Below are 13539 nucleotides of genomic sequence, written 5' to 3'. Positions count from 1 at the left end.
TCTGCGGCGTGTGTGTGTGTGTGTGTGTGTGTGTGTGTGTGTGTGTGTGTGTGTAAGGGGTGGGGCTTAGGTTTCCATTGGGACCAGAAGCTAGGCATCCCCCCTTCTCTGGGCTCCCCTTTCTGTCCATCATGCAGGCTTCATCTCTTCTTTTCTCTTTTTTCCATGCCTCACTTGCCTTCATCTTTCTTTTCTCCTTTTCCTTCTCCTTTTTGGTACTTATCCATTTATTATGACCCACCTCCTTGAAAAACAGTCAAGGCCACTTCCTGCTCGGGGATTACCCAGTCAGGCCACCCTGACCTCTAGGATTCCCACACTGTTCTTTCCAAGCTATCTCAGTCCTTGTTCATCCATCCCCGGCACCTTCCCCCCAAACACCCCGCTTCACTGGGACGGGAGGCCCCAGGAACCCACCTGCTCAAAGGGGCTTTTATTCTTGAGGTCTTTGGCCCCTACGAAGACCCAGCTATCTCTGAAGCCCAGCTGATTTGCGTAAGAACTGCCCAGGTCGGAGAGGAGCTTCCGGATCTCATTGTCCATTCTGCAGAGGAACAGAGAGCACAGTGAGGTGGAGGGGTGGGGGAAGGGCCCGGTTCTCAGGCCACTGGCCTACAGGCAGAGCTGTGTTCAGGAGGAACAGGGCTCAGTGGCCAGGACTTGGAGTGGCTGGAGAGGTGTTAGTACAACTTTGCTTCTGTTTACAAATATACATGTTTATTTGGAAAATACAGAACATCACAGAGGAACTAAAACTTTGAGTCTCACCCCACTTGACATAATCACTGTAAAATTCTAATGTATTTCTTTCACGTCTCCCCCCACCCCCCGCATATACTATGGGATCCTACCACTGCTTTTACACACTGCTGCTTCTTTTCCCTCTTCATGTTAAAAGGTGAACATTCTTCCATATCCTTAAATTATTTTCTACATCATTTTTGATGCAGTATATCCTCTTTTATGTATATATAATAATACGTCACCTACCAGCATGTGTCATAATTTCTGTAAGCAGTGGCCTTTATAGGACAGGGACAGTGTGTCCGGTTTTTACTGCTGTAACCGAGGCTGTGATGGACCTCTTAGAACATGTGCGCTGTCTAGTTACTTCCCTAGGAGAAGCTGCCCGAAGAGACAGCCAGCAGGAGGCGGGAGAAGACCCTTGGGGCTTGGAAGCACTGGCCTTGCTTCAACCCAAGGCCTGGCAGGTGGAGGTTACCACTTACTTGGTCCCTGGGTCATCGTAGGATGCCACCAGCACCAGCATGCCCACTGGAATTTCTTTAAGGAATTTCACCAGGAGCTTCATATCTGGGGGAGGGAGGAAAGCAGGGTGCCGGTCATTTAGGGGAAATGGCCAGAGGTCATTCTCATTCTCTGCTACTGCTCTGATGAACCAGGAGTGGCCAGCAGCAGGCTGACACTGAGCTCCGTCTGAAGCTCCGGGGCCAGTAGGAGGTGACATCCCCGTGGAGCTGCCCGCAGCCCTTGTCCGAGGGAGAGCAACGTGCACAGAGCAAGGGTATCCTCATTCAGGTGGTTAAGGGTGGATGTTGGAATTTGAAAATTCCACAGGCAACTCAGATGTGCAGCTAGAAGTGAGAGACATTGTCCTAAGGGTCCTTGGGGACCTACTCCCAAGGTACGGAGCACAGTCATCTCTCAGGAGCTCTGGGCTCTTTGCATACCCCCTGCGGCCCCCCTCTACACTGGTTAACAACCTAACTTGTCGGTCCTGACTTTAGAGGACACACCCACTGGACCACAGGCAACTCAGGTCACTGAGAGAGAACATTAGCGTCTTACAAATCTCCAGCTTACACCAATGGTCAAGCTTCCCTTTGTGTCTTGAACACCTCACTGCAGTTGCAAAATCTCTGCATTTAACAGAGAACAGGCCTAGCACGTGGGGGAGGCATCAGCCCCCAGCTCGCTTTAAGGACATGGATTTGTTTCCTTTGAGCTTATCTGCACAAAAAGTGGTGACTTAGGACAGTGATATAGTTTCCTTTTTAAGATTTTTTAGGTTTAAAAAAGTGAGCTGAATCAAAGGAAATTACTAATAATTCAGATGGTACTCTGGACACGGCATAAAGTGTGCAGGTGGCTCTTGAATGAGGAAGTATGGGCAAGACTGGCCTAGTGGGAAAAGCAGGGGTTATAGCTGTCACACAAGGAAGATTAGTAGTCCTGCCCACAGAATTTTTGTAAAGAGTAAATGTGACAATGACTCTGGGCATACAGGAAGTGCACTATAATGGAACTGCAATTATTAGCAGCAACCGCAACATAATTTTGGGGGCCCTGTGCAAACCAAAAATGTGGAGCTTTGGGGCACCTGGCTGGCTCAGTGGGTATCAAGCATGTGACTCTTGATCTCTGGGTTGTGAGTTTGAGCCCCACGCTGGGCATAGAGATTACTTAAAAATCTTAAAAAATATGAGGAGCCCTTTGTTAAAAAATTATTAAGAATTTCAAGATGGCAAAGCCAGAACATCAAACCAAACCGGAGTTTGCTCTCAGCACAGGGCCCCGTAAGGCCACCCTACCCACAGGCCAATGCCCATGAACACAAGCCAGTTCTTGTATTCCCTGGGGATCCCTTGTCCCTAGGGGAGGAATCAAGTCCTGAAAGCCAAGGTCAGCTGCCAACCAGCTCAGTAACACAGAGGCCTGTGTAGTCCGTGACCACAACCTGTCCTCAAATGCTTCTGTTTCCGGGTCCCCATCAGTCGTGGTTACATCCAATTTGATAACAGGGCAATATAAAATTTAGCTTCTTTTAAATTATTTTTTCCTCTTTTCATTCTGACAATGACCTCCTTGCTTCTGAGTCCTGTGGATGGAGTGAGGGAGGAGGGAAGGGAAGGGAAGGGAGAACACTGAATGAGGCCCCCAGGTCCTTTCTCCAGCCAGTCCATGCCACCCGCTCCCCCCCCACTGATCAGTGCAGGTTCCCATTCAATCTCCGTGTCAGTCTCACGAAGTGGACACTGTGAATCCCCCCTATTTTATAGATGACAGAACTGAAGTATCACCTGACACGAGAAGTGTCACCTGACTCAGCCTGAAGTCTTTGATTCCAGAGACTGTACCTTTTCCATAAACCTGACCCTAGACCATCCTGAACACCTGTGTGGGGGGTGGTCCTGGACAGAGAACAAACGACACTCTCTGGCCCTCGGCCCATAGCCTGCCCCACATTCTTCTCACCCCTGTCTTTGCTCTGTCCTGCACCAGGAGAGGCCTTGCCTGCCTGCATGTGGACACTCCCAGTCTGCCTGTCCAAGCTCTGTCCACACCACCTTCCCCTCCAGCAACTGCCATGCCCTGGCCACCCCTCAGTCCTAAGGGTGTGTCTGTGGCTTCTGCCCAAGGGGGTACACCTTGAAGAGGTCTGCGTGGGCCCTGATGCAGGCTTCCGGTCGGCACATCGTCTGGCCTACCTGTGAGGTGGGACTCAGGTGGAGGAGGGCCATCGTAGGACCCATGGGACCCTTTGAAGGCCTGGGCACAGGACAGGGTGCCAGCTCGTGTCTCTAAGTGTGGTCACCTTCCAAACATTCCCAGCTGTGACTTCGGGCACCACACTCCCATGTGCCACATTTCAAGGCCTCCTTTGTTTGCAAGGCCAAGAGGACTCCCCACTTTCTTGCTGCCTGGCTTTGTCCACCCTGGGCTTGTGTGGTTAGGTGGGCATAGTAGGGTAGTGATGCCCGAGCCTGGAGCTGCCCGGGGGCTGCAGGCACAGGAGAGGGGAGCCGAGCCGAGCTGGGCTCTGATGAGGGGGCTGAGCTCAGTCCGCCTGTCCTGATGGAAGCGGGCTCTTGCAGGACCAGGACTCCCACTGCCTGCAAGGGGCCGCCCTGCCGCGTTTTCACTCCTTATTGTGCAAACTCCATATGCACTCCAGAGGGAGGGAGGTGGGCTGCCAGCTGGGCAGTGGGTGGCATAATGGCTCTGGGACTTATTCCACCACGTTTTGGAAGATGTCAGGATTGCTGGGTGAGAGTCCCGCCCCCACCATGACTTGGCCAGTCAGCCTGTGGGTGAGGAAGCCGCTGGCGGGAACTTTCAGCCCAGGTAGGTCCTGTAAGGGCAAGGAGCACAGTGGCTACATGTACAGAGAGGTTCGGAAAGCATGCCTGTGCACAGAGAGAAGAAAAGACATCTGTAGAAAGCTGCAGGGAGCTTAGAGCCTCAGAGCTATCTGTTCTGGACCTTGGGGGGCCATGTCCTGTCCTTGGGATGAGTGGAAATCCCTGCAGCCTTAAAATATAATACCCTTTACCTAGCAGAGCAAACTGGGCTGTATGTCTTTGTCCTTATGCACACATGCCTGGCCTCCACCTGCCAGCACTGGCAGATCTTTGCCTGAAGGTCTTCTTCCACCTCCAGACCTTCCTTTGTGCCCAGGCCAGAGTGTGGGAAGTGCCGGGGAATTAGGGGAGGGAGCACCCCAGCTCCCTTGCCCTTCTGAGACCTCTGTGAGCATGTATTGGACACTGGCTCCTGAGTCCCAATTGCCCGCAGTGTTCAGCTTGGTGACACATCGTACTGGCTCTCTTCCTTTCCCTGTCTCACTTCTCACTGGTATTTCCTGAGGTCGCCTCCTTCCAAATCAGCTGCTGCACTGGAACCCTTGTCTCAGGATCTGCACCCAGGTGAGCCCAACTAAGATGGTAGAAAGGAATTTCAAAGACAGCAGGATGGCCTTCCACCCTCACCATGCTTCTTTCTGGGTGTCTCCGGCGGAAACCAAAGCCCAGCTTCCTAATACCCCCCTGCTCTCTTGCCACAGGAAGGAACTCAGCGCACCGTGGGACCTCAGGGCCAGCAGAGAGGTGCCTACCTCCGGAGTACATGTCGAAACATTTCTGTGTTAGCACCATTCCTGAGGTTCCTGGGGACGAGAGAACAAAACTGTGATTTCCTGGAATGTGTCATCCTGCCTATCATTTTGCAGAAAACGGCTATTCTTTAAGGTCTAAAAATAGACTAATAATGGAGTGGGGGAAAAAAAAGAATAATAATAAAGTCAGGTCCTGTAGAAAGCATGTAGCACTTAAGTAGGTGCCCACTAACTTTTGGGCTGATCTTAGAGGTGCAAGAACATAATGGTTGGAGGATCTCTAGAATTGAACAGTATCCCGCCAATCGGGGTGTGTGTTTTGCCTTGCCTCTTCTTAATGCACCACTTAGTATTTTTACCTCAATTTTTGCATCTGAAAAACGGGCTGTGAGAACTAAGCGAGATGTATTTCAAATAGGTAGTAAGCACAAGATAAATTTCAGCTGCAGTAGTAATAGTAATAAAAATAACTACAGTCGTCATCATTATTCCTACCTAAACAGGAAATCTGCAATTTGAGTCCTCCGACTCTGAAAGGCAAAGGGATTAGTGGGCTGAACTGTACTCAGTGTTCTGAGTCTAGTAATCTGAATTGCATTTGTGGGTTTTGCAAAGGGTCCAAGTCCTACAGAAAACCAGGTGTTCTGGGAAAGTCGCAGTTCTCAAGTGCAGCCACTAGATGGGGGTGTTGCAGAGGGGATGGCAGATCTACATTTTCACCACTGGTCCCTTCCCCCTCTGCTAGCTTGTGGAACCGGGAAGAGGGTGGGGATGGGGGCCTGGGTAGTGGAGGCTCTCCTGCTGGGTGGGGAAGTGCACACTGCAGCCCTTACTGGATTCTCAGAGCCACTAGTGTAGGGTCCTTGGAAGGGGGGGGAGAGGGGTCTATGTACACATGAAACTGATCATGTGCATTTGTGGATTTTTCTGGAATTAGGGGGAGGAGGTGCAGTATGAAGTTTCTTAAAGGAATCTCTGTCCCCTAAAAGGTTGATAACCACCAATCTTTACCGATCTTTTTGCGGGCTTATTATACAGATGAGACCCTGAGGCCCTCAGAGTGATGCGTTAGACTTCCCCGCAGCTGGCATGCAGTAGGTGCTACATAGATGTTTGGAGAGGTTTTCAGTCTAGGGAAGTAAGTAGTTCAGCTGAGTGATTAAGAACTGGAGTCAGCCAGATCCAGGTTCAAATCTCTTGGCTGTGTAACCTTGGGCAAGGTGCCTAACCTCCCTGAACTTCCATTTCTTACCTGGGACGTGGGTATATTGTCCATAGCTCCATTCTAGCATCGGGAGGAGGCTGAATGACACAGCACACTGGGAATGCTCGATGACTGAGCTATTGGTGTTACTGCTGCTTGTGCTTGTCTTTGTGCTTTGTGAGGGGAGGCGGACGCCTCAGTCTGAGCCGGTCTCGTGGGACGCTATTTACAGAGGCCTTCTCCCGCAGCGGCCCATTTCAGGGAGGAGACAACCAGCAGGCTGCAGCCAGGACCCGGGGTGGGGGTGGGGGTTGAGGGCGGCGGTGGTGGGGGCGCGAGTGGAGATTAGATGGAACAGCCCCTGTAAACTGAGACTCCTACAGTTCAGCTGGCACAGCCTCCCTGTAGGAAGGGGCCGCCAAGGGAGGGAGTCAGGCCTTGCTCAACGTCTCCAGACTGGAGGAGGCAGACCCTGCCGGGCCCCCGTCCCTCCCGGGCCCCACTCTTCCTGGGCCGCCTTCTGACCTCCCGCTCTGCTTTAGGCTTTGACCTTTCCCCTGACTCGACAGGGTTTCGTGGCAGAAGGGAAATGTCTCCCCAGGAGCAAAAGGCGTGTCCCACCCTACCCTGTCACTTCCTATGTGTGTTCGTGTGGTCATGACACACACAAGCTTGGCCTTTTCCTTCCGGAGCATCTGCTGTGCCCTTTTTTCCACCTGCCCTGCCCTTTGTTCTGGGAAGTGGCTCTTAGATTCGGGGAAATGGCCTCCGCTCTCCATCTAAGAGCCAGAGGCAGAGAGAGAGGAGGGTCTTGGCTGGGGCAGACCACCTGGTCCCTACTCCATCCCTGTAAGCCCACTGCTCCTGAAATATGTCCCTGTTTCAGGTATGGCTAGCAGCTGGTCTTCCCGCTGGAGATGCAGGGTAGTGAGGCTGTCTGCCTTCCTCCAGGTCCCTCTATCCCCAGCCTCCCTACTCCAAGCTGGAAGGAAGTTTCCGGAATGCAGGGCTGGATCCTCATGCCCTCCTCAAAGCCTTTCTGAGGCTCCCTATTGACTGGAGCTTCAAGCTCACACTTCTTAGTAGAAGGCTCACTCTCTCGCCCTGCCTGCCTCCCCATCTGTACCTGTCATCCCTACCCTCTTCTCTGTGTAGCCAGGAAGACTCTGTGTGGCCGCCAAGCCCTCTCCCTGCTCCTCCCTTCTCTGCTTCCTGCACAGTGTTGCCCCTGCTTCGAAGGAGCCTGCCCCGCTTTTTCCCTGGCCCACCCCCACGATCCTTCAGGCCTCACCTGACCAGCACCCCCCTCTGGAAGCTTCCCCTGACTACCCCCATCCCCAGCTATATGTCCGAGCTCTCAGAGCTGTGTTTCCTCCTTCAGAGACACCCCAGGGCCTGTTCTTCTAGTTCATGGCTGACCCCTAATGCTTCTGTACAGGGCTTGGCCCACAGTAGCTGCTGTCAGTACTTGTCGAATGAGTGAATGAAGGTGTGCGGTCAGCTCACGATCTCACATTGCTGTTGGTCGTCCCCCAGGGTTTTGTGTGTGTTGGTTTAGGCGGCACGGCCTCGAGGACGAGCTCATGCTTCATAGAAGGGTATCCTCCCGGGGAGCCTGGGTGGCTCGGTCGGTTGGGCGTCCCAACTTCAGCTCACGCCATGATCTCACGGTTCGTGGGTTCGAGCCCCGCGTTGGGCTCTGTGCTGACTGCCAGCTCAGAGCCTGGAGCCGGTTTCCGATTCTGTGTCTCCCTCTCTCTCTGACCCTCCCCTGCTCACACTGTCTCTCCCTCTCAGAAATAAATGAAACTTTAAAAAAAAAAAAAAGAAGGGTATCCTCCTGGGATAGTTGCTCATGGTGGGGGCCTGGTCGAGACTCTGGTGGTTGGGACCAGGCCTTTTAGACCTACTGTCCCCACAGGCTTTCCCTCTTGTGCACTGCTGGCCCCCCGCTCAGTAGGAGCTGAGCCAGTGTTGGCTGAACGAAATGTGTAACCACCTCCCCCCCTCCCCCTCCGCTCCTGAGAGCATGGACGGGGCTGTCTGGGGGATGGATCAGCAGCTCACCGTTCACCAGGGCAATGTTCAGGCCTCTGCCCACGTTGTTTTTCACAGGACTCATGATCCTGAAGGAGAAGGAAAACAAAATACAACAGTCGGTCCCAAGCGTGGAAGGAACACTCTGCTTTTGTGACTCGGGGACTCCGCGAGAGCCCACGTGGTCCAGGATCGGCAGCAGCCCTGGGAGGCACACAGAAGAATGTGGGCCATCTGCTTTCTCCTGGAAGCGAGCGGTGGGCTGGATTCTCCGAGGAATTCTCATGGCAAGCTTGGACCAGAACAGTCTGCTCAGGAAAGAGAGAAGGTCCCTGCCTGGGGCTCTGAGGTGTTCGGAGTGGGACCAGCCTACGTCCCCCAGCAGTGAGGCCTGGCTGCTGGGATGAAGGCAGAGCCCAGAGCGTTGCTGCTGTCCTGCAGAATCGGGGATGGCGGCGTGGAGCCCAGCGGTGGCCCTCCCTGCCCAGCACCCACCCAGCCCTCTGGCGCTTCTCGGGAAAACTGTTCTGGTAGTTCTCTTAGACCCAGGTAGTTCTCGGGACTCACCTCACTCTCCCACGCCTGGATCACAGTCATTGAGCCAGGCATGGTCATGTGACCCAGACCAGCCAATGAAACTCAGTCTCGGGCCTTTTGCAGGGATAATTTGGGTAAGAGAAAGCTATCTTCCCAGTGGGGTGCCAGCCTGGGCTAATATGGCTGCCAACCACTGGCCTCCCTCCTTTACATGAAGCAAACCATTTTCATGTCCCCAAAACTGAATTTGACAGAGGAGAACAGAGCTAAAGACGGTATGAGAGGGAGCCCTGATGACGTGGTTTGCAACCCTGGATCCAGCTGGTCCTGAAGCCTGCTGTCTCTGTCACTAAGTTCCTCATTTTGCCTGAGTGAGTTGGAGTTAGGTTCAGAATCCTGACTAAAACACCCATCTCTGGCTTCTTTAGTAGGATAAACTTACTGTCCCCTGGGCCTTTACCACCTGGCTTGGATAATGGGTACACAGTCTTTCTCTCACACCTAAGTGGAAGTTTTGGAACCTGCTGCATCTGAACTTTGGTGCCTAAATCTTGATATTGAACCCTCCCCAGAGGCATCCACGTTTACAGGAAGCCCAGCAGTCTGGGGATCACACAGACCTGTGTTCAAATCCTGACTCTAATGCTGTCTGAGCCTCAGTTTCTTCGTCAATTACAGCCCCACCTCTGGGAGTGTTGGGGGACTGAATGAGATGAAGCCACAAATCATCTCGCAAGATGGAGATGCATCAGCCCAGAGTAAAAGGAAGCCAGTGGAAGATATGGGCTGCCCTCAGGGCCTGCCCCTGCAGCCTCTGACTTTGTGAAGGAATTGAAAGAAAAAAAAGAATCACAAGAAACTTACACCTGGTTTTCGAAGCACATGGTGGGGCCCACAACGTTGGCGGCCCCGCTGCTGATTTTAAAGGCGAAGAACTCTTCTGGGCAGGGCTTGGTGAGGCCACACTTGGTCCTGACCACCGCTGTTGAGGGAACAAGAGCAACTTAGTGTCAGCAGCTCAGGGAGGGGGAGGGGAGGGGCCAGAGAGCAGGCGCAGGACGGAGCTCAGAGGCCTCCTCCAAGGAGCCTCCACGGACCTCTGCCTGAGTCAGAGGGACCTGCCCCTTTCTGCACTCCCATGATGCCTCCAACAGTCCCCCAAAGACTCAGGACACTGGCTGTGTGGTCTGACCACCCTAGAATCCATTTTCGGGGTTCCCTTGGAAGCTCTGGCCCCGGCGCAGTGCCTGACTCAGCACACAGCACCCCAGAACTAGCATGGAGTGACGAGCAGTGGTTGATAACCAGGGTCGTCATGATGAAGGGGTTCTCTGAGAACCTCTCTCGAGGACTCCACAGCAGCCTTTTGAGCTCCAGAGGCCCCCTGCTGACAGCCTCCTGGGGACCCCAGGGTGGTGGGTAGGACCCCTTGCCAGCCAGGTTCCCAAGTCTTCGANGCATCAGCCCAGAGTAAAAGGAAGCCAGTGGAAGATATGGGCTGCCCTCAGGGCCTGCCCCTGCAGCCTCTGACTTTGTGAAGGAATTGAAAGAAAAAAAAAGAATCACAAGAAACTTACACCTGGTTTTCGAAGCACATGGTGGGGCCCACAACGTTGGCGGCCCCGCTGCTGATTTTAAAGGCGAAGAACTCTTCTGGGCAGGGCTTGGTGAGGCCACACTTGGTCCTGACCACCGCTGTTGAGGGAACAAGAGCAACTTAGTGTCAGCAGCTCAGGGAGGGGGAGGGGAGGGGCCAGAGAGCAGGCGCAGGACGGAGCTCAGAGGCCTCCTCCAAGGAGCCTCCACGGACCTCTGCCTGAGTCAGAGGGACCTGCCCCTTTCTGCACTCCCATGATGCCTCCAACAGTCCCCCAAAGACTCAGGACACTGGCTGTGTGGTCTGACCACCCTAGAATCCATTTTCGGGGTTCCCTTGGAAGCTCTGGCCCCGGCGCAGTGCCTGACTCAGCGCACAGCACCCCAGAACTAGCATGGAGTGACGAGCGGTGGTTGACAACCAGGGTCGTCATGATGAAGGGGTTCTCTTGAGAACCTCTCTCGAGGACTCCACAGCAGCCTTTTGAGCTCCAGAGGCCCCCTGCTGACAGCCTCCTGGGGACCCCAGGGTGGTGGGTAGGACCCCTTGCCAGCCAGGTTCCCAAGTCTTCGACCTCTTTGCGTACCAACATCCTTCTCTGAGAAATGGGATAAATTGGGTGCCTTCCCCACTGGGTTCTTGTGAGGAATAAGTGGGTACAGGTGCTCCGGCCATATTGGGTGTTCTTATCACTCACATAATGATCATGCTGAGCACCTGCTATGGGCCGGGCCCTGGGAAACAAGGAACAGACAGGTGGTTCTGACCCTCCCGCTCCGAGCTTAGAGTCCACTGAGGACTCAGTAGGTGGCACCTGTGACCACTGTGGCTGCCATTACGACCTGTGCCTTCCCCACGTGGCCCTCAGAGGGCAAACCCGGGGGCAGGGTGTGAAAGGTGGGAAATGTACATAGGACCCCCCCCCAACACAGCTGAGCCACTTGGGCCTCAATCAACCCTTTGTGAGCTGGGACGACCGTCACCTGTGCTTTTGGCCGGGAAGGCTTTAATTTATATTCATTCCTGTTTTTGTTTTTTTTTTTTTAAACACCACCTGACAGTTGAGGAAATACCATTAGGGAGGACTGGGTAAACACGCACTTAGAGAAAGTTCACCTGCAAAAGGAAAGCGGTGATTGGGCAGCCCCTCGCTTCCAGCCCTGGGCCAGGCTTTTAGCTGAGCTATGGCTGCTTGGAGCAAACCCACAGGCTTCCTAGGAGAAGCAGGCACATGCCGACGGCTTGCTGCATGCTGGGCACCGTGGCAAGCACTTTACATTTATTATCTTGTCAAATTGTGCCACTAACTCCTGTGCCTGGCACACAGTAGGTACTGAATAAATATCCACTGAATAAACATATGGAGCCATGTAGGCAGGGTGCTTAAGGTCTCCAGGGAGACTTTATGTGCATCAGGGAAAAGGACCCCTCTGGGGGGGGTTGGGCACAACCCACTGGTGCAAGGCTCGGCAAGCCCCAGGCACCTGAGCAGGTAAAGGTGCTCTTTCCTAGGAGGAAATGCTGCCCACGCCCAGGTGCCCAGCTGCATTTCAGCTTGCTCGCTGCGTGGGCAGCCCTGGAAGTGTGAGTAGAATGCCTATCCCTGCCCACCCTGCCTCCCCAACCTGGAGTTTCAACACACCCACCTAGTGGGTGTAACCAGAGCTCAAACCAGGACATTGTCCCCAGAGGGATGGCCAGGGCTGGAGACACCCGCAAGGAGCTGCCCAGGCTTGTGGCTCAGGATAGAGAGGGCTGGAAACGTGGGCCCGGCTCCCCTCCCCGCCCTCTGGAGGGGACACTTCTCAAGAGGCCCAGCACCTGCTTGAAGGGCTGGCTGAGGATAGGGCCGGGGAGGGGCCCGTCTCTCCTGTGAGCCTTGGGGCCCAACCTCTGGCTCCCGGGTCCCTCACAGAAAAGCCAGTTTACTCCTTAGACCAGAGGCTCTCACCCAGGCTGGAGGGATGGTTCCAGGCCCCGGCCACCACCCTGGAGTTTGCCCAGAGCCTAATCAACTGCAGCTAAGGCTGATAAACCTGATGTCAGCAGGCTGGCTTAAGCAGGCTTTTCTGGAATTGATTTTCTGACCATCCAGCCCTCATGGTCAAGCTGCTGGATGAAAGGGATGATGTCCAGGGGTCTCAGCCACTGGGAGGCGCGGGATTTGCTCTCGGGGTTTGGGCTCAGAGGTTGCCCTCTGCCAGCCGCCTCGCACCCTGAGGCCTGAGCCCTCTGGGATCCGCCAGTGTTGTCACCGAGGGCATGAACCGCCGAGGGCATGAAGCTGAGCCCTGGAGGGGGAGCAGTCAGGAACCATGGTTCCTGCTCTTCCGTAATCCGTGGTGCCACTTGCCAGAAATCTCTCCCTTTACCTTTGCTGACTGTAAAATGAGGGAGTTGGTTTAGATCAGGATGGTCAGATAGCTTTTCTCTTTAGTGTCAGTGCGTCTGCTATTCGAGGCTTAAAGATAAAGCTGCAGAGGCTGCCTGTGTGCCTGGAGGGAAAGGTGCAGAGATTGACCGGTAACGCCGACCAGGTGAGCGGGCAGGGCGGGAGGCAGCACAGGGGCCTGGATCTGCCGTCCCCTAGCAGATGACGCCCCAGCGTGCGTTTGGCACCGAGATGCTCTGACACCACGTCTACAACAGAATGCGACTCAGGAAGTTTCAGGTCAATGGAGTTGAGGGTGTGGGGTGAATGGTTCTTGCTGACCCATATGGTCTCTGTGCTCTGTGATCCCACAGTGCACCGGGGCTCCCCTGTCCTTCTCAGTCAACATTCTGTTCCCGGAACCACATCCCTCTTCAGTCACTACTACGTCGGGGTGCAAGAAGGTGGACCTGGGGATGTTGCCTCTTGCAAGGCGTGTTGAGAGGGTGGGCTCTGGACCCCTGCATACAGCTGTCTTGCCTTGGCCAAGAGATTTCACTTCTCCGAGTTTCAGTTTGCCCATGTATAAAATGGGGATGATTATATAGCCCCCATACGAGGCTGTGCTGAGGATTGCAGGAGGAAAGCTCTGAGCACGGGGTCTGGCACATGGTAGGCCCTCCATCATGGTACTGTTCTCATCACCATCCCTGACACCTTCTCCACACTTCGGGAGCTTGGGTCCTGGCCTAAGCCCTGCTCGGACGCATGCAGTGTCCGGCATTTGAGGCCTCGGTGTTCCTGCCTCCCGGTGCCTGACTCTCCAGCCACGGGGTCCCCTGCAGCCCCACACATTCCTGCCCCCAGGCCTTTGCCATTCCCCACCCGCCCCCCGACGCCTTCCATGACCCCATCTCATTGAAAGGGGGCAGCCCTCC

The 13539-nt window shown here is 54.4% G+C and overlaps 1 protein-coding gene across 1 annotated transcript in view; it reads right to left on the bottom strand.

Moving 5' to 3' along the window:
• Positions 1-13539, bottom strand: part of FAM3D (FAM3 metabolism regulating signaling molecule D) — a 33798-nt gene that overhangs the window by 2589 nt on the left and 17670 nt on the right. The window contains exons 5-9 of the mRNA XM_077776725.1: positions 10211-10328; positions 8127-8185; positions 4856-4906; positions 1230-1314; positions 418-544 (exon numbers count right to left, since the gene is read on the bottom strand). Of these exons, the coding sequence (XP_077632851.1) occupies positions 418-544; positions 1230-1314; positions 4856-4906; positions 8127-8185; positions 10211-10328 (440 nt within the window). The remainder of the gene's footprint in view (positions 1-417; positions 545-1229; positions 1315-4855; positions 4907-8126; positions 8186-10210; positions 10329-13539) is intronic.

This window comes from Crocuta crocuta, unplaced genomic scaffold (genome assembly GCF_008692635.1).
Source record: "Crocuta crocuta isolate KB4526 unplaced genomic scaffold, BGI_CrCroc_1.0 scaffold87, whole genome shotgun sequence".
Taxonomy (NCBI): Eukaryota; Metazoa; Chordata; class Mammalia; order Carnivora; family Hyaenidae; genus Crocuta; species Crocuta crocuta.
The sequence above is the reverse complement of the archived record's forward strand: the minus strand, read 5'-3'. Positions and strand labels throughout refer to the sequence as shown.